Source organism: Strix aluco, chromosome 1 (genome assembly GCF_031877795.1).
Source record: "Strix aluco isolate bStrAlu1 chromosome 1, bStrAlu1.hap1, whole genome shotgun sequence".
Classification (NCBI taxonomy): Eukaryota; Metazoa; Chordata; class Aves; order Strigiformes; family Strigidae; genus Strix; species Strix aluco.
In genome coordinates, this window is record NC_133931.1 from 40,577,175 (window position 1) to 40,598,278 (window position 21,104).

The 21,104-nt window shown below is 38.8% G+C and overlaps 1 protein-coding gene across 5 annotated transcripts in view; it reads right to left on the minus strand.

Annotated features, from left to right (window-relative positions):
- Positions 1-2,832: 2,832 nt before the first annotated feature.
- The window catches only part of CHD7 (chromodomain helicase DNA binding protein 7), a 133,430-nt gene continuing 115,158 nt past the window's right edge, over positions 2,833-21,104 (minus strand). For 3 of the 5 annotated variants that reach the window (XM_074818577.1, XM_074818540.1, XM_074818548.1), the window contains 19 exons: positions 20,821-20,931; positions 20,528-20,733; positions 19,385-19,584; positions 18,623-18,782; positions 15,482-15,571; positions 14,827-14,930; positions 13,314-13,443; positions 12,961-13,033; positions 12,690-12,744; positions 11,741-11,969; positions 11,363-11,571; positions 10,545-11,222; positions 9,971-10,131; positions 8,095-8,322; positions 7,424-7,867; positions 6,663-6,884; positions 6,117-6,257; positions 5,521-5,625; positions 2,833-4,724 (listed from right to left, as the gene is read on the minus strand). In XM_074818577.1, the coding sequence (XP_074674678.1) occupies positions 3,771-4,724; positions 5,521-5,625; positions 6,117-6,257; positions 6,663-6,884; positions 7,424-7,867; positions 8,095-8,322; positions 9,971-10,131; positions 10,545-11,222; positions 11,363-11,571; positions 11,741-11,969; positions 12,690-12,744; positions 12,961-13,033; positions 13,314-13,443; positions 14,827-14,930; positions 15,482-15,571; positions 18,623-18,782; positions 19,385-19,584; positions 20,528-20,733; positions 20,821-20,931 (4,500 nt within the window). In that variant the 3' untranslated portion in view covers positions 2,833-3,770. The remainder of the gene's footprint in view (positions 4,725-5,520; positions 5,626-6,116; positions 6,258-6,662; positions 6,885-7,423; positions 7,868-8,094; positions 8,323-9,970; positions 10,132-10,544; positions 11,223-11,362; positions 11,572-11,740; positions 11,970-12,689; positions 12,745-12,960; positions 13,034-13,313; positions 13,444-14,826; positions 14,931-15,481; positions 15,572-18,622; positions 18,783-19,384; positions 19,585-20,527; positions 20,734-20,820; positions 20,932-21,104) is intronic. The other 2 variants (XM_074818558.1, XM_074818567.1) reach the window with 2 other exon arrangements.

The window sequence follows — 21,104 nt, forward strand, 5'->3', positions numbered from 1 at the left end:
GCATCATTACTTGAAGCCAAAGAGGGGTACAACAGGTTATTTACACAGCACATACAGCAAACCCTGCTGCCAGCACTCTCTCCCAGTGAGTGGAGTCAGAAAACGTTCACAGGCTGGCACCTTTCAGGCCCCCAGGGAAGAGTTTGGAGGCAGCAGGACTGAGAGCCCTCAGATGCCCCAACGTTATCAGACCCCGAGCCTGATGTTAAGGATACAGAGGTAGCTGAAATGTGCGGTGCAGAGCATCAGGAGTCCTAAATGTCTGCGCTATGAAATGCAATGGGAAGACTTAATACCAGAAATACAATCTATTACGCACCGCCCCCCAAATGAGAAAGGGCTCATTTTGCTCTTTGCTGTACTCAGTGGCAAAGGTCTTCAACAGAAGTGTGTTATTCCAATAAGCAGTATACTTTGACATTTGACACTGATACGAAACGAGAGACTGAAGCTGAGAGAAGATACCTGGGACTAGTTTAGGGATTCGTCCTATTTCATCAGTGACAGTTCACAACACTCATACTTGAACTGGTTCTCCTTTATAGTTCAGTTCTTAAAAAATATGTCTTTTAAAAGCCTGAGCAGATTTGTTGCTTTGTTGTTTCCCTGGCACCATGCACACAGAAAAGGCTGTGTGAGCATGCAGACTATTGCTATATTTTGACACAGGAACTTCCTTCTTGAAAGCAACAAATGAAGTCATTTGTATTCCTTGATAACCCCATTAACATTTCCATGACCATTAGGAGGTCCAGCAAAAAATGGTTGGTGGCAAAAAAAAAAGCGCTTCTCGTCAAGATGGACATAAAGGGTCCTCCAGCAGTGAATCAAGTGCAGAATAGTATCTGATCTAAGCATCTTACTCACATAAGCTTTTATTCATTCAGACACACTTTTAAACTCCTTAAGAATCTTTGCAATAATTAACATGTAAAAACTCTGTGTAAAATCAAAGAAAAACCTTCATATTTTCATGTAATACATTTCTCGGACATTAGATGGCAATCCCCCCACTCCATTTTTCATACCAGGGGCCCATATCCCTTCCAGAAATCAAATGTCACCTTCTTTTCAACAGGTGAGTGGTCTGCTTGGCTTGTAGGAAGCAAGGCTGTTCAGAAAGCACAGAGTATAGAGGCTCCTCCATTACCATGGCATTCATTCTGTTGCAACACTACTTTCATTTTTTCTTTGATTAGGAAAGGTAGATGAGTAATACTGTTATGGAGGAATGCTTGTAATAAGGGTGAGATTCACTTATTTGTTGCTTGGACACCCTACACCATAACTTGGATGCTTCCGTGCCAAAAACCTATAGGCAAAAATAGGTGGTTACCAGAATTTCCTCAATTTTGACAGAGGAAGGGTGTTAGAAAAAAGGGGGTTAGGATGGCATTTAACAATATAATTTGTAGCCTTGCCAATTAAAAAGGGCCCTCCCAAGGGATATCATTAGTCTGTGTAAATCTTTGCTGGGAATTATAAAACTGAATTAAAAAAAAAAAAAAGCTATTTGGTACCAGTATGTGGAATACATACACAGGAAGCACCTACCAACTCTTACAGTGGGAATTCTATAGGTAGAAGAGAAAATAAGACATGAGGCATTTAAACAACTTAAATAACAGCTCAAATTCAGAGTAGGTAACACACCTCATCAAGTCAGTGTACCTTAGCTTTCAACCTCTCACTTTTTGTTGTGGCCTACATGTGATGTTTCAGAAGAAGCAGAAATAACACTCCTCGTCAACCATTCAGTGATGTACATGGCAGGGGGAATCCTTCCTGACCTTCATTAACTCCGTATGATCTATTTAAGTGGTAGTACAAGACATCCTGACATCTATTCATTTCAGCAGTGTGTGCCTGTGATTCATTCACACAGAATTCACTTCCTAGGCCTTCATTTTGCATCTACTTTCATCATTCATGAAACATTCTTTTCAGGCCAAGTTCACCCCGTTTCATACATCCCCCTCAGGACCGAATTTTGGCCTCGCAATACTTGTCCATTTGAGCTCTGGTGCAAATTCACAGTGGACTTGAGAGCAAGGTTTGCAGCTCTTCAGCATTCCAAAGGCACAGATAATATTAGTCCTAAGACGGGGGTCCACCCACAGCTGGCTACTCAAATAGCTAATTTTTCATGTACTCCACTGAAAATCTAACCTTTCATCCTCACTCTCGAGATGGTTGTGTATGCGTGTGTCAAGGTGACAACACTGTGAAAACAGAAGTTCTCAAATGGCACATTATCTCGAATATCAAAAGGTCACAAAAGGGTACAAATCGGTAGCTCTCCAGAAGAGACACTGGTTTTTATGAAAAGTGGGTCAGTTTTAGTTTCATGTAGGTTGTTTGACACAGTGGTTTCTGGCATCACAAGCTCTGGTCTACAGGATACCACAGAGCCTTTGTATCCCTTGCTGTCACTACAGCATTGTGTTTTTCTACCCATTAACCAAGGATAAATGACCTAGATATTGTGCCTATTAAAGCCTCATTTTTCTTTTGCCCTTTTGTTCTTTAGTGTACCACATTATCACATGCTGAACACATTTTAAAGTATTCTCAGCCTCTCATGGCCCTTTGAAGGAGTAAAGTAGGGTTTTTAGTGTGCATTTCTGTAGAGTTACTTAAGAGTGGAAAATATGAAGGTAATTCAAGGTTTTTCTTCCTGCCTAGTCCCTTGAAGATGATCAGTCCAGCATTTAAAGCCACTAATCTATAAAGAATATAGCAGAAAAATGCTGTGAAAAAGCCACAATGCAAATACAGAAAGTGAACATCAGTTCTGACGTCCCTAAACACTACATTCTATAATTACATCTCTGCATATCATGGGTCACTTTTATTAAAAGCATCATTACTACAGTTGGCAGCAATTTACATCTTATCTTACATGATAGCAGTTTCCAAAGAAAAAAAATAAAAAGACATCACAACAAAGAAAAACAATACATTTACAAAGTCATGTCTGTAAACTTCAAGGCTAGTTTAGAGTTGAGGTAATGCTGTTTAGCTTTGTGGCTAAAGTAACAAAGTCCTTTAATTTAAAAAAAGGTACCTGATTTTTTTCTTTTTGTTTATACCAGTGCATTACAAGATCACGAGACGATTAAACTGTAGCTTTATCCTGTAAGAACCTTCTCCGCGGGTTAATTTCCAAAAGGTACTCTTCACATTCAACAGCTGCCTTATTATTGCTGTGTCTCAAGACAGAGACATTCACACTATCATGAAGATTGTCAGAAAGAGAGTGTGTGTGTGGGTGTGTGCGCGCATGTGAGCGGGTGAACTCCCATACAGTCAAAATGAAGCGCGAGTACGATATGTATGGTAAATTTCATCTTGACCTTCACAGCAAAAAAAAAAATAAAAATAAAAAATTAAATATATAACTTCATCCTTCCTTTAAGCAGCACTTCCTTCTATTAGTGCCACTTGATTACAAATTGCTGCTTAATTCATAATACCAATGGTACCAAAAGAAAAAAAAAGCAGAGCATTATGTCAATTTCCTTAAAAAGACATGATCACCTCTCAAATTTCATCTCTCCTAGGGATAATAAATAATGCACTGCACAATACTTAATGACCAAGATACCTTTTGACACATCTGTATAACATGACTTGAACTTTTTTTTTTTTTGCTACACTATGTTACAGAACAGCTTATAAAAACTAAGTATGGACATTAACTGTGAGTGTAAACAGTAGGACTACCACTTGTCAAAAGTTTAAAACACTTTAACTGTAACTGGTACTGGTTATTCATCATTTTCATTGTTTTCTATTTCTTCCCCCCCATCAAGTGAGTCTAATTCTTCACCCTGTGCTATTTCATCTTCTAAAACGGAGGAATCTGCAGTTTTATCAAGGCTCTCCTCTGCATCACTGCCTTCGAGATTTTCTTCATCTTTAAAGGCAGTTCCTTCAGTTTTGTCAGTAGCCTTCTCTTCGTTGGAGCCCACTGCGTTCTGAAGTCCTGCTAGTGCTGGGAAACCGGGCAGAGTCAATCCTCCCAGTCCTGGAGGTAGAAACATAGATGGATAGAAGAGGCCAGGAGCCATGGTAGACAGCAGGAAAGGATTGAAGGCCAGAGGGTTTGTGGGCAATCCAGTGTTGGTGGTGGTGGTAGTGGTGGCAGTGGCGGTAGTCGCCGCAGTAGCAGCACTGACAGATCCATTCGCAGAGTCAGTAGCAGAAACAGTGTCTGTGCTTTTCTCAGAGTCTTTGTTCTCCTCTTCATTCTCATTTTTCTTCTCTTCAGCTTTTGAAGCGCCATCCTCAGTCTCTCCTTGACCGGAAGCAGTAGTGGCATTTCCAGTAGTAGCCGTTATCGGGTTATTCAACAATCCGCTTAGTCCAAACATATTGGGCAATCCTGCCATCCCTGGCAACATCAGAGGCAACATGGCAGCTGGATTTTTAGCATCCCCCCCAGCAGCAGCAGCTGTTGCTAGCCCTGGTGGGAAGCCCATGAGGCCTGCGAGCTGGAGAGACTGCAGGTTCTGTAGGTTCTGGAGGCTTGTGAGGTCCATTCCAGCAAACAGACTGTTCATTAGTAGTGGGTTGATTCCCGAAGTTGATGCTACAGCAGCAGCTGCTGCAGCTGCTTTGGCAATTTCACTTTTTGGCCTTCTTCCTCTTCTGCTTGCTCCTTCCTCCCTCACAACAGGTCCAGTGAGAAGACGGTCAAACATGGACTCCGGAACAAAACCCTGAAAAGGGGATGTGAAAAACCAAGCTTTATTCTCAATCAGTTTTTATAGCTTTCAGCAGTTAACTGATGACGATGGGAGAAACAGAAGGGATTTCAGCATACTCCGAAAGTGGTTTGTTTTCCAACCCTGGCAAATTGTGACTAGCTAGCTACTAAAGTGAATGGCAGTGGAACATATAAGAAAAACTGAAGAAAGCAGTGTCACAGACTTTTTTACATTTAAACACAACAGTAAAACAACACACACTGAAACTCTGTAGCTTCATCAAAAAAACCACCACCCTGATAATACTGCAGTTACGAGTTTATACCTTTGTACTTCACAATGAACTTTGGTATAGAATATTTTATTAAAATGAGTACTTGCAGAATTGTACCCTTTATTTTCAAAGAACTATTGTAAAATAAAAGGCAAAAAACCTAATCCTTTGACAGTGCCTGTTACCAAGATGATGAATTTTATTTCTCTTACGAATATGACAAGTATCTTCTTAATAGTTCCTAATGTATGAATACCTGTGTTTATTAAGGATTGTTGCTTTTAAGAAAGAAATAATGCAAAACAAGTGCTGAAGTCTGCCTTATTGCAGTTGATTTTTCGAGTGTACTTCAAACCCCTTCTGCAGCAGCCTCCTATCACCATCCTCCCCAAGCTGGGTAACTCCCACCCAGACACTACAATTTCCTCAGCTTAAAAGCAGCTACAAGATAAAAACTTAATAATTAATTTACACAGCCTTCAGCTTTCCCGTGCTATAATCTACAGTGAAGCATGGAATGAGAGTTTCACTTACAGACTGTTTAACAATGTCAGTCCAATCTGGAGCAACAGCAAATTCAGGATTTTCTTCCAGCCATCTTGGCAAGTCCTTCATTGGAGGGGCCATAGCTCCACCCATCTAATGCAAAAGACAAGGTTAATACTTTAAAAAAAACCCAAACAAACCAAGCAAAACCAAACAACTATTTATATGGACATTTTCTATCTGTGCACTTTCATCTCTGAAGGAGGGCAGTAAAGACTTCCTGTTCAGACTGTGGAAGACTACATAGAAACCAGCTAATGATCCCAGAATTGAGAAGATCCTGTTTTAAAAAAACATAGTAAAATGCTGCAGCTTAGGCAGGGCTACTAATGAAATTCATATCTGATTGAAGGAAAAAATGTGCTATACAGATACAGAAAGTAGGAGTTATTTACTCAAGTGATTAATATGAACATATCAGAAGAGCAAAGAAGGAATTACAGGAACTGTGTGGTACATTCCAGTAAGAATAACTGCCAGCACCAAATTATTAAACTTTTAAAAAGAAAGCTTGGAGTAGAAAACCTGCTTTCCGCATTTAAAGACATTATTAAAGACCTCCAGCAAACTAACTTAATTTTTACCTTCTTTCCATTTCGTTTATTTACAACAGGTACCCTTTCTTCTCCTGTCAAGGTGTTTATATCCAGTTTATTAGGGTTTCGACATCTGTGTCGTTTTTGTTTCGGCTTCTGAAATGGGGAAAACAGCACATCTGCACTCTTCTGGAAAGAAGAGATATGTATTGCTTTTTAGTTCTTCATTTTCTTGACAAAGATCACTAATCATGGAACTCCTCATAACAATTTTAAGAAGGGACCAATTACACTCAGATTATCTCAGAAAAATCTTTTTTTCTTATCAGATGAATAAATTCTGCAGAGCTTAACACAAACACTGTTTTAACACATTGTTATATACAAATATTAAGAAAGGAAAAGCAACCCATAAACCCTAGTGCCACTTGGGTTTTTAAATATTATAGTAAGTGTGGCTGAAAACATCTACAGAAAACCAACAGTTACAAAATCCAATGACTATGCCCAATGTAAGGAAATTCACTTTGACTTCTGTAAAACTAACTTCTGTATTAATATAATACAACAATGCTTTTAGAATCACATACTTACTGGTACATAACTTGGCATATCTACAGCATAAGTAGGATGCAGCTTAAGCCATTCAAATAAATCCTTGTTCTTAGGAGCATCCTCTCCCACCAGCCTGGTCCCATCCTCTAGATTGATTACAGGGATGCGAGTGTCTGGGTCCAGTTGACCAGGAGATGGAATGTTCCTTGCTGGTAGGGCTTCCATATCTTCTTCAAAAGCTTTGGTCACTTCTGCATCCTCCTGAGAACATTAATATCTGTATTAATTCTCACTTCAAGGGAACAGTTACTTGGGAGAAATAATTTCAGAGACTAAAGCTAAATGCTCAAGGAGATTTTGCATATGCAAGAGTTAATGGGGTTTAAATATTCATAGTATGTAAAGCAATACTGTTGCATTAGGGAATTTTGTAAGTTTAGCATCCTTGAACATTAAAGAACATAACAGCTAAAGACAGAGCTGTTTTTGCGCATTTCCAGTTAACGGCCCCCAACACCTTCCCACTTCTACACAGTAAGACATACTTAAGCTTCAAAACGTATGTTGTTATAAATACATTATATGTTGTTTAAAAAAAAAAGTCTTTTTGAAGGAGTAAAAACTTGATGTGAACAACATTTTGTTTGGTTCAAAAGTAACAGCTCTAAACACAAAGCAAAAGCTGGTTGGGTAAAAACTGTACATTACTATTAGGGAGAGTGTAACAACACTTTAAACTCACATTCAGAAAGTACTAGACACAGAAGAACAAATATGAGACAAAAAGGTTGCTGTCTTACTACAGTCAATGATGTCCGTTTGTTGCTCATAAATAACAGATCAAGCCCTTCTACATTTTTCCTCCTTCCTCTCCTCCTCTTCATGGGTGGTTCTCCATCTATTAAAGAGCCATTTAGTAGATGCCTTGTGGGTGTGCGTGAAAGACCTGCTTGCAGCAGCTCCATTTGAGTTTTAAAGGCATCAGACACGGGTGTGGAGACAGTAGGCAAGATAAACTTTGAAGTAACAGATGAAAAATTTGAGGTAGAACTTGTTGCCTCTCGTGAGGCCTTTGATAAATCTACAACCTTTTCTTGTCCATTTTCTGAGACCACCTGAGACTCACGTAACTGGGCAACCATTTCCATAAGATTTCTCCTTTTGGCAGCTCTCTCAGCCTCAATTTCAATCTTTCTTCGTCTCCTCCTCCTCTGACGTGGAACTGATAAATTGAGTGCATCTTCCTAATGAAAAACAAGCATTTCCAAACATCAGCAAAGCTCTGTTCGCTATGCTGAATTTAAAACAAAAGTCCAAACATGTAACTCTGAAAACAAAGCCTTCATTTTATTCAAAGAAATACTTTCATATTTTTCCCATTTTATTTAAATAATTCTTTTTTCCTATTATGCAAAAGAAGGGCATGCAAGATAAAACGTTTTAGGTAAGAAAGAGAAAGATGAAGCCTTGCCTTTGATAACTGAGGAGAAGCGGTGATATCTTCACTGCCACTGACGCTGGCTTGACCAACCATAGAGAGCTCTGCAAAGCTCCTTTTTTGTAGAGGGCTGTCCACAGCTGTTGGAGTATACCCAGGTATGAGCCCCTGGAAATCAAACATCTGGCGCCTATTTACTGGCCACTTCCCTTTCAGCACTGCTTCACAGATGTTGTCTAATCGGTTGATCATTACTCGGTCCTGCAGAAAGGAAAAGTACGTAATGAACCTTCAGTGTGAAAGCCGCCTTTTAAACTCAAATGAGTATAATGACACAGTCCAGCTTCCAAAACTGAAGAAATACATTCAAAACAAACTATTCCTGCAGGTCAGGATAAACTGATCACCTTACAAGAAGCTAATACACAGACAACTTTGTAGAATAAACCATCACTAGAATTTAAAAGCTGCATTTGTATTGGGGGGAAGGAGAAAGACAGACCAAGTTTTCTGTACCAACTGACAAATTTAACAGAAACTCACTATTGTTTTACACTGCAAAACTTCAGTAGTTCGCAAAATCAACAGTTAGGAAGGGAAAATAAAAACATCTGCAATCAGTATCTTAAAGCTGCAGTTCTTGAGATCCAAGAGGCTGGATCTGCAATTCTGTCCTAGGAAGTGGATCCTCATTAGCGTCACTATTAATAAAGTTCAACATTATGAAATGGGCACCAACCTAGGGACATCTAATGAATGTCAATTTTCATTCCACGCCCATTATCACTTCAAATTTCACTGAAGCGTGCACGCTAAAAATCTCTAATTATGTTTATTAGTCTACTTATGCTGAACCTATACTGATGAAGGATTTTTTGTTTTACTTTTACACTATGACTGGAATTTTAGTCCACGTTTCCAAAATACATGCTGAAAACAAAGATGATGACTATCATTTGATTTTTTTTCTGTTTCAGTATTCAAACACATTCTACGCTAGCCTGCCTGAAGTAGTAGAAACTTCAGAACTATGAGAAATACTGCCGGTTAGGGAATATGAGCATCAGTTAGCTTCCTGAACAGCAAAACAGTGCAAAAGCCACTAGCAAATCTCAGCAGCTGCAACAGACTGCTTGCTTTCCCCAGGAATAAGCCTATTAAGAGCAAGGTCCCCCCGCCCTGCCCCCCCCGTCCCAAACCAGATGGCCCTGTTATGGTGATTAGTAAGCTTAAGACTATTACTACTTTATTCCTCTCTCTCCCCTTACTGCAAAGGAGTGTACTAAATTATGTATGGATTTATTATGAGGTTACGGTTTTGTATTTTTAAAAACATTTCATATTAGATATTTTGTTAACAATGCAGAAAATTAAGACATAGCTTTATCCTATCTCAAACTGCTGCTTATGTCTGCAGGATACCTTAACACAATTACATCTGTCAACATTACATAATGGCTTAGATCATGTAGGTCACCAATACTCTTCTCAACAATATCCTCACCCCAAAATGAAAAGGTGATCTTACAAAATGTCTGCTCTCAACACTGCGGATTGCTCTGCAAACAAAATCCGTAATTCAAAATTGTGAGCTTGGTTCCATCAACAGAGGTGCGAGAGGTGTGATTCTGCTGACATACAGTTATGGAGCCTATGAGGAACTCATGTCTGTCAGTAGTTTGTTGTTTTACTAAATGACACTATTTACAGTAAAGCAATTCATTTAATTTCCTCTGCTGATTTATATGAAATTGAAGAATAAAATGCTACTCCACAAATCATTCACAGAAAAAAGTCCTTTGCCCACTAGAAGTGCAGAATCATACAAAGCTCACTGCTGTTTTGCAAACAGACTTCCCATATTTTATTTGTATTGAAAAAGACACGTGCCATTCCACCCCTAACCAACCTTAGGCCAGAATGAGAAGGCAAATGTTCTCTCATGAAGCAGCTGAACCACAGAGGGATCCCCATCTTCCATGTAGAATCCATCGCGTGTTTCATCCCTTGCGGTACTCATAGAGGCATTGCTTTCTTCATCAAAATTCTTACCCTGAGAAACTGCTCCTGCTGAATAACAACCATGACCAGGCATTAACTACAAAAGTTCCCAACCTCCCAATGTCAACCTAACTAGATAGGTTAAGACAACTAGGCTTGACACAACATTTCCAACTTGGGCTTTTGTTCAGCAATTACTACAGCAGAGCCTTAGCCTTCTGCATTTGGCACAGAGACTATGCTTATTGGCTCAGTAAGCTCTGTTGGAAATCATCCCTTGTGGGGGAATACCCCGCTGATGCTGGACAGTTTTTATGAAAGCTTATCTAGCCACCTGATACGTGGAAGGACAGAGGAACTGCTACATGTAGCCCATCCCAAGCTCTGTAACGGCTTCTGTGTGCCACTTACCAGCTGGCAGAAGTTACAACAGCTGTGGGGCTCATGCTAAGCACACAGAATTGATCTGACCAACGCGTTACCTTCAGGTTGGGAGGATTCTTCTGATTTATCATCATCATCCAGTTTCTCCTCTTCGTCTTCTTCCGAACCTTTCTCAGAAATAGATTTTGGATCTACATCTGTACTCATTTCTATGTCTTTCAATTCACATTTAACAGAGCCAGGCTCAGCCTCAGCATCACAGTCCGGTTTAGTGTCCTTATCTGCAATATCTGTCTCCTCTTTGATATCAGACTTTTCTTTGGCTGCTGGATTTTCAGACACTTCAGCTTTAGATTCGGTTTGTTCTGTAGTCTTTTCTTCTTGTACTGGTGTGGATGGGACAATAGGTGGTGTTTGACTGCAGCCAGCACCCAGAGGGTTTACAGAAGAGACAGTATTTGCATTACCTGTCCCTCTGTTTTGAGCAAAGTTTTTGTGAGCCTCAAGAAAAGAGAGTTCAGGATCATTCAGAATGTGATAATCTGTCCTACTGACTCCATGTTTAGCAGCACCAATCAGTAAGTCTTTGTCATGTTTACCGCACTCCCACCACTCTGGCAGGTCCAAGCTTGGCTGACAAAGTTTTAGCCTCTCCCCCAACTGCGGGTGATGGAGAACCTGTTCACGGATTTTCCGCAACAGTTCTATGCGATATAAAGTTCTAGAAGCACGCTCTTCTGTGATCGGCTCAATCATAGTGGAAAGATCAGGCGGTTCTGCAATAACACCAATTTGTATTTTTTAACATCAATTAAATGTACACCCATTTTGAAATCATTACAGCTGGACGTGAAGTTTCAACAGTCCCACTGTCTCATAGCAGTCATGTTGATTTCTACAGTCAGTTAAAACTTACCATCATCCGGTTTGACTGGCATTCGGCACACTCGTCTACACATATTCACGAAGCCATTAAAATACTTTTCCAAGCTTTCATCGGACTTTTTATCAAGCCTGGCAAACGCTCTGAATTGATTCCAGTCAAATTGATGTTTTACAGGATCGAAAATAATTCCAAAAGTAGACACCACACGATAAAAATCAGCTTCTTCTCTTCTTGTCCATCTAGTCAAGGAAGAAGCAAGGTAAGTGAGGCCACTGAACAAACCAAGAGTCCACACATAGTTTGGATGCCCCAAACCCCCCTTAGTTTATTCTTTCAAAACAGAAGAGCGGTACTGGTGATATACAAGCTCAAATGAGAGTTAAAGAAAGATATCACTAAGAAACTCACTTTTGTCGTTTTTCAGTTATTATAGCTTCCCTTTCTGCTTCTAGTGCCCTCACTTCTTCCCGAGGCCGACGTCTCCTGCGGTCAGTCTTCATTAGTGCCTCTTGCCTCATTTGTTGCCTTTTATAGCTGCGCTGATAGGCAGTAATGAGGCGACGCAGACGGGTAGTCAGGGTTGAAGTGTTGGGCCAGTAGAGTTGGCCTAACTCAGCATTGCTTTCACTGTGCTTGTCTAGAGAACAGAGAAGTATGAGTGCACTACAAAAACACCACTAAACATTTCAGAGTTTCTATGGCTATAACTGGAGTCCTGTCTTATCAGATAAGAACATATGCCTCATTAATATTGGTGCATAACAAATTAAAAACAGGGTAACTACATTGGCAGGAGATAAAAAAATAGAACCAAACCATCCAAATCCAAGAAATCAGAAATGCTTGTGAAGCATTTAGATAACCATCAAGCATTATTATTCAATATTATGAATGCAAACATACTATGAATACTCTAAGTATTTAAATTAATGCAATGCATCTTTAAATATATTACTAGGAAGATCATTCTGCCTCTGAGGAAACACCTACGCTTATGATTTCCCACTTTATTATTCTCACTTAAACTTGGCAATTTTCCTCCATACTGAGGAAACAACATATCTATAACTTCCAAGATTATCTCGGCAAACACATCAACGGCTGCATTATGAAACATCCGGTCTCTATCATCACAATTTCTACTACGTAATTAGAAACCCAGAAAGCCATAATGTGGATTATTCAAAGACAGTAAATAATTGTTTTGAAAGATGTGAAGCATGAAAAGATTTGGCAGTAAAAAGTTTACTGTGGTGTTTTCTCAAAACACCACCTATCCCCTCGTGCTAATACAAATAGTCCACCTTTCACTAAATTGTCCCTTTTTGCCTTTTTGATTTCTTTGCTATAGTCTTACTTGGGTGTATTTCTATGGACTCTTCTTTGTCTTCCGGAGGTGAGTTTGCAAATTCCTTGGGGAGAAGACAGAAATTATTTTAGTTTTCAGTTTTGACCATGTTATCATTTCAGGAGAAAAGTATGTCATCTCTCAAACACAGCAGCAAACAATCTTTGTAAGGTGTGTTTATCTGGTAGGTCTCAAACTTAAGAGCTGCACATTAAGATAAACATGGAGAATCAGTTATAATTATATATATTTGTAATTATAGAAAGTTGGAAGTTCTTACATCAATTTCATCCTTGAAAGGAGTTCTGGTTGGCTTATATTCTGGATCTTCATCCTCTCTGTCAAATTCACCACTATAAAATATTTAAAAGAAATGTTCTCAAGAAATATATCATTTCTGAGAGGGTGCTGATTTTCTGGACAAGAGCTAAAAAGCTACAAAAGCCATCAGCATGGTGTACCAAGTTACACATTTATATTTCATGCTCAACTGTGTAAACAATTCTATGTACTTTTTACATCATATGATCACTTCAGATCCTCAGGCGAGATGTAAGCAAAATATGACATATGAACTCATGCCAACATATACAATGCTGATAAAGTTTATTAATTTTTTCATGTCCTCCTTACCCATCACCGCCATCTGCTAACATGTCTGTCCCTCTCTGTTCAGCAGCTATGGCCTTTGCATCAGGCATGCCAACCCGTTCCAGAAAGCACAGCGCTGGATCAGCTCTCATAGAATTGTACTTCTCATAACCTGTGTGCAGAGCGGAAGGCAATTTTTTTTTAAAAGCTATGACCAGCTGCGAATAGAATAGGTTTAGGCAGTAGAAGTACAATTTTCTGGACTCATTTATTTATTTTTAAATAAAACAAAGGAGCTGCCACCCTGCTGGAAACAACTTTTTCATTCCTGTAATGAAATTTTTTCATACTGATGAATTCCATCAGCACAAAAACATTTTCACATCAATAAATATTAAGAAATAGTAAGATACTGAAGAAAGCATTCCATTTAACATCTTTATAAGGTAAAGTAAAAATTTTTCACACATGGAAAACTTCTTTAAGTTTCCTATATGACTTTCAAAGTGGTTCTCCACATTCAACACTCCCTACTGGAAACATGCAGATGCAAATGGAAACACACAGACACACACACACACACATTTTCTGTAGCTTCAGCCCCGCTGGAAGCCTCAGTGTAGGCTGCAAAAATGCTGTATACACGGGTTATCCGTAAGGCCAACGAACCTGTCTTACTAGGTTTAAGATGATGCATGTCAGTAAAATGACACTGTTCCCTCTATGGTTTTCAAACTGCTGTTTGCTTTTTTACTGCCCAAGTTGACTAGATGGAAAATGGCAGATCCCAACAGTGCACTGCAGGAAAATGATTTTTAGACTAAGACTTGCCTCAGCTGAGCCCACAAAACAGAGCTGCTGTACATAGGCAGAACAGCACAATTCAATTAGGATTTGTACTACAACACACTGCTCCTAACTGCTGTAGAGCCTCAAGCCAAACTGTAATCATGAAAGGTTTTATAAGCCATCATTCTCCCCTTTAGTCAGGCTGGGCTGCTGAGAATACCTCTGCGACCTCCAGAGAATTGGGATTATAATCAGGAATCGCTCACTGTATATATCATGCCAGCTCTGCATCCCCAGCCTTTCAAAGTTAACAAGGCTGCATCCCACTCAAGGGAGCCGGGAGTTCTCAACACTGACATTTGTGAAATATTGCTTGGAACAAAGCCCAGGAGGCACTTGTACAGATTAATAGCAGAGGTTAAGCCCACCGTCCACTTTGACACTGGTTGGCAGAGTTAGCAAGTGAAGCAGTGCTGGAAGCAAAGTTTATGGAGATCTATCTTACTATTTGGCTATTATTTAAACAAATATGGTTTTGTTTTATTTACAGCCAAGAAAGTAATGTTTTCTTCTCAAATGTTCTGCAAACATTTAAAAACAGCATCTGATATTTACAGCTCATATTAGGTTTTTAATGCAGGCAAGAAAAAAAGGGAGATACAAGCCAACAGTTCTTTGGAACAATACTTGTTAATATTATGACTGAACAGTCCTACACACAGAAAGCTTTACAACTGAGTTTTGTTCAGAGTGAGACATCACTTACCGTGTTTGAATACTCCAATTAAAAGGGATTTATCTGCCTCTTTATCCCACCAGTCTGCAGGAACTTCGGCATGGAATGGCTCAGGTATCCATACATCTACTTCACTGTGAAGACAGCATTATATACATTCTCAAAGGTATTACTGGACAAAGATTTTTTTTTTTTTTTTTTTTTTTTTTAAAAAAAGTGGTTCACACTGTTCTGTAAATACAAATTTTGAGGGGGAAAAAGCCCACCAAAACACAACACAGAAATTGAAATTCCTTCAAAAATAATTAGGGTTGTTAAAACAAAACAAAACAAACCCAAAAAAACAAACCACAACAAAAAACCCCAACATTAGGCTATTATGGGAATGGAATGCCAATGTTTATCCAAATATGGTTCATTTAAGGTCTATTTAAAAAAAATTTTAAAATTGAGATAGAATAATCCTTCAGTATTAGCAGAACCGAAAATCCGCTTCTGTCATTTCCCACATTGTTTCCTCCCCCAAGAAAATTACCCACTGCGCTTGATAAAATAATAAGGCTGCTTGAGAACAGACATTTAAGAGATAAAGTGTGACAACCTTTAAACGCTGCATTATTATAGTATTTGTACTTTATAAAAGCCAGCATCATAAAGCAAGAAATAAACCTGCACTTGCACTAACCTTGAGTCAGCACCCTCTAAGATCTTGTCTGCTTGGTCCCCTATAACTTCTTGTCGTAGATAGTAGAGCATGCGGACACGCAGCAGGACCCTGGAGAGGAAGGCAGAGGGGGGAAAAAGTTCTTAACTTCAGGACTGTTTGCCAACAGTGGCTTTTGGCAGCTGCTGCTGTTCATCCATCATCCTGCCAAGGCTGATTAGCCATGCTGTATGGTAGGCTTGAAGCGTGACAGATGGTGGCACATAATCACCTCTGTGTGGTGCTTTCTGCTGGCTTCCAACAGGCCTGCCTGGCAACCGCTTACACTGCACAGAGAGGGACCCAGCTCAGCCCAGCCCCGGCGCATTTCATTTAGTTCTACCTAGTGCAGCTTGTGAAGTTTAGACACGTACTCTACCACTGCCTCTGAAGTATTGAAGCAAGTTTGTAAACAACTGAGCAGATGGCTTTCAGTAACTGTTCTGCTTCATTATCTCATAAAATTTCCTCAGCTGCTGCCTTAATACCATTTTTGGAAGCACATCAGAAGTTGTAGGAATAAACGAGATATAAAATCTGGTTTTACTACCTTACAATAAACCCTCAATATGGAATGTCAGGTTTTTCAGATTATACAACTTTTTGCTTCCGAGAATGGGGGGAAAAAATAATCCCCCATTTCCCTTGGGAGATATTAACTATTTTTACTCTTTATAGTTCAAACTGCTATTTAATTTTACCTGTGCACAACCTAACTGCTACAAGGAAGTGAAAAATCTTCATTTCCCATGTTTATTTTTCCCCATTTCTGCAATACTACAGTCGGTTTTGGAAGCACCGTCAGGTGTTGTGGTCACACTTGAAGCTGGCGGGAGACAGAATGGCAGACTGGCTTTTCAAGGAGACTAGGAAAGAGGTCATCTCTGTAGAAAAAGTATCTACCTGAAAATAATCCTGCACTCTTATGTTTACCCAATTCAGGGCACCCCCTGCTGCCTAGTTCACGAAGTAAAATCAGTAACAGCTAAAATGGAGATTACTCAACCTGCCCTCTCACTGTACCCAAATCCATCACAGCAACTGTTGAATTACTGCTGCTCCTGGAACAGCAAGGGTGACCAGGGAGGCAGTAATCTGATCACCCACTTGCATGAAAAATTTAGACCACCACCAGTTTTGAGAGCTCCTCATTAGAGATCTGATGCAACCGGAGCAATACCCGTTTTTACACGTGTTATTCAAGCAAACCTCGGAAGAGCAGGGATTTGAATGAAGGTCATGTCTGCAATTCAAAACATGTCAGACATGCTTCTTTTTGTATGCATGATAACTGGGACCAGTAAGGTGTCCCTGCTCCCTGTGTGGCTATGTAAATAAGCTGTTGAGGGTCTCTATCATCTTAATATTAAGCAATAACAGCTGTTACATCAAAGCCAAAGAAGAGGAGCAGGGAAAAAAACCCGACATCAACCAAAAACCAGAGGCTCTTTGCACCTTTCAGGAGTCCTATCCATTAAAACAGCACACATGTTACATAAGGACAGGACACCAGTTCTTATAAAGCCAATTGCTATTGCTACCTTTTGAAGGAAATTGCTCTGATTATTTAATTGGCTTTCACCTCTGTTTGATTTTACCTGGGCTAAACATGTTGCTTCTACAATTCACTTAGTCCTGGTGGATCTAGGAAGTGAAGAGAAAAGATAGCAACTGAAAACATTCTTGCACATTTATCAGTCTTCCCGATCCTTGTAATTGTTCTGCTGTATTATTACAGAAACAAATTTTAAAAATGAATCTAAGTCTGATCTGCAAACTGATATAACAAGTAATAAGGACATGTTACCTGGGAGATTAAAATAATGTTACAGGAAAGAATTTAATTACTTTAAGAGCAAGTGAAATGTAATAACAGATCTGAGTAACAGTTTAGGAAAAAAATCAAAAAGCAGTTTATTTGGAAGTGCACTTGCTAACATAATTCTATAAGTATCTATTTTCATCAGCTGAGAACTAAGCTTGGTTAGCATCTGGAAACGAGCTAATAAACCCCTTAAATGCCTTTCTTCCTTCACATCACACCCCCTATTGACAGGCCACAGGTACTTTTCAAATCAATAATTTCTTTGCAATAAACAGTATTAGTAAGGCACAATATATATTAAAAACACAAAAGCAGTGACAACCTTTCAGTAACACTGCATTACATCTGTACGGTATATGCACAACGAAGAGTATAAATTTAAAAACGAAACAAACCAAAACCCTCCAAACCCAAAAAGCAAACAACCCACCCCCCAATCCCAAAACAAGATATTTTTGGGACAAGGGTTAGGTTGTGTCTATAACGGAGAATACAGTAAGCAAAACTGAGATGGAGAACCAGGACACCATCAAAGGAAGCTGACACAAAAATAACTAAGATACTGCAAAAAAAAAAGCTAAAAGAAACTAAGAGACTCTTAAGAGACATTCATGCAACAATAAAACATCCAAACCAAAATACAATTATCTTTATCCCCGAAGGCTTTCACTTTAGTCACATGTTTAGAATTTCAAAAATCAAATCAGGGCACTGATTGAAGTAAGAGAGCTCACTGCAAAATTTTATCTCAAACAAAGAAGAAAAGAAGAAATATTCTGTGTAATGTGGAGAGCAAGAGAGGAAGCGAGAAAAAGAACGAAGAGAAGAGAAACGCCCACATATAGATGAACTACTACATGAAACTCTGGAAACCAAGAACTGGATATTTGAGTTTAACATCTAATGAACTTTAAGGACATCAGCCTGAAAGACCCCACAAGAAGGGTAAGAAACAAATAGCTTTTGTTTAAAGATAGCCAGTTGTCAAGAGAAATAGACTTAGTGTAGGGATATAGTCTTTCCTTTATATGGTAAATAGAATAACCTCATCTGATTCCATTCTTATTTAGTAAGTAGAAAACAATTTTCTTCAGAACTGTTTTAATTGCTGATCAGAAGAGCTTACAGAAGTAGCCAGATATCTGTTAAGATGATTATCCCCAAATTAAAAAGTAATAATGGCCTTTACATCCTACTAAATGGCCCTGTGTTCTATTAAAAATATCCAAAAGAAGTTGTGGACTTCTCAAAAGCATGTAGTAAAAAAAACTCTAAATGGAATAATTATTAATACTTACTTATTACAGTGATGTTTGAGATGTTTTCTATAGCTGTCTTCTTGAAATAGTACATCTGGATTACAGGTTGTGAGCCAATCGGCATCTTGCAGCATTGGCTGTGAACTCTGGGCTTTTACTTTCTTGCCTTTCCTCCCTCTGGGCACTGGCGCCGACAGACCTACATAAAGCCCCAATATTTCTTATACAACCTGAATAAAAAAGCTCTTACCCCAAACTGCATTACAATCACACATTTAAAGCTAAGTATTGCTGCTATATTAATTCCTTTGTGGGCAGCACAACCACCAAAAACTGAACACCAACATAATTCAGTACAGACGACTGCAAATAATGAAATCAACCAAAACTTTCATGCAAATTTAGGTGTGAAGATTTCAAAAATTCAGAGCGCTAGCCAGAAAATGGTGTTACATAAATATTTCTTGTAAAAACTCTCATGAATCTGAATGGCCATAAGGAAACAAGCTTTCTGATTTATGGCAATTTGAAAGAGATTAACTTCAGCAGTAGGTGCCACTTAAAAATTATGCTGGAATATTTGTTCAAAACTGATTTAAGGGAGAAAGCACTGCATCCTACAAAGCGTCTGAGGGAGATTTCCCTTTTAAGTATGGACCAAGTCAAAGCCCACCTTACTCATAAAATCTGACAAGATCCTACGACATGTCAGAATGGCTATAGTTTAAACTAAATACATAGCATGACTGAAGCAATTCTTTCCTATTTAGTAGCATCATTATTTTATTGTGATAGACATACCGGAATGATTAACCAGAGCTCGAGTTTGCCCATCTGCAGTTGGAGTGATCAGATCCCAGATGAAACTTTTGATATTTTCATCCCCTTTGTAATGATTAAGACAATATACTAGGATAGTCCGGCAGATGGTTTCCACATCTTGTTCTGTTAGCTGACGTTTATAGCGCCCATGTGAGAGGATGTCAGTCCATCGACCCCAGCTATAAGAAAAATATGTTCAATACCACAGCCAGGGCACTGGTATTTTAATTTGTGACTTTCAGTTTAACTCCTGGTACCAAGCAAGTTGGGACCTCCTGTGTTAGCACTAATGCATTTTGCATTTGCAGGTTACGTCAGGGAATCCAACTTCCAGCACCAAAGAGTTAAGAATGTTTATTTTACAGGACAGGCAATAAGTTCACTGCTCGTAAAGCTGCAACTGAACTACACTCAAAATAATAAAGTACATATGTTTAATGGTCCCAGTAAGCTACAAATAGGAAATTCAACCAGTTCCTACAATCATGGAATTTGGGGAATCATTCTTATTTTGATCTTGAAGTCCACTACTAGCAATTTTTGTATGCAATTTCCTTAAATAAAGACAGTCATTTTGAAGCCCACCATGTCAGCGGTCAAATATAGCTACTTGCTTGCAAAGAGATAAAATTCATATGGGGAAATCCAATGGGGAAAAGTATAAAGTATCAAATAGCTGAATTTGGTGCCAAAATACCAGAATCTATGTTGAAAACCTCTAGATTGACTGTTGATTTCACAAGAACATTGTTCTTTTCAAATACACTTTGTTATTCCCCACCACACTTAGAAAAAAAGAGATTAAACATCGGTAACTCAGGAATTTTTTACGTTATGAGAAACAAATATTCCGTCATCACAAAACTACATATCTTACCAGTGAGCTCATAGCCATCTGTGAGACACTCAAGATACTTTAAGCTAAATAACACATATATAAGCAACTTACATATAGCAACTTAATATCTCACTGGCATGTATACAGCTTAATGAGGTAAAGGTTACACAGTAAGAGATTATGTGAACGTATCCAAGAGAAGGGTGAGTTATTTACCATATATGTCATTTCTGTATTTTCAGTTCTTTAGCCACAATCAGTATATTTAATCTGTATATCCTTACCCATAAACCAACAAGTTCTTCTCCACCCTGAAACATTCACTTCTTGCATAACCCTGTGATTTGTCCTGAGGCCTACGGGGCTTTGTGCTAGGCTTTTCTTCAGAATCACTTTCCAGATCTGAAAACTCCATCAGTTCATCCTCTTTGACTGCACTGTAGAGTCTGGTTTGCTTTCTTACTCTTGGTGTATCAATAACTAGGTTATTCTAAAATGAAAGTGAAAATACAGAAATTTAGGAGGGGGAAAAAAATCTTCAATTTAATTGTACTAGGAACTATCATAAAGCTCTTACCCTTCCATTTAAAGCATCAATATCCAGCTCAGCTTTCTTTGCCCACTTCTGCCAAAAATTAGGGTCATCCAAGGAAATGTCTGTCCTGTTCCCAGATGCAACAAAACTAGCCTAGTAAATGTGAAAACACATGCATTGGTTTCTTAACTGCATGCTACAAATAACATCTGTTTTCACTGATAAATACAATACTTAGGACTTATAAAGTGGTAGTTTCAAGGAAAAAAGTAAGCCTGGAAACTATCATGACTGGAAATACAGTTATCCTAACCCTTGTGAAGAAA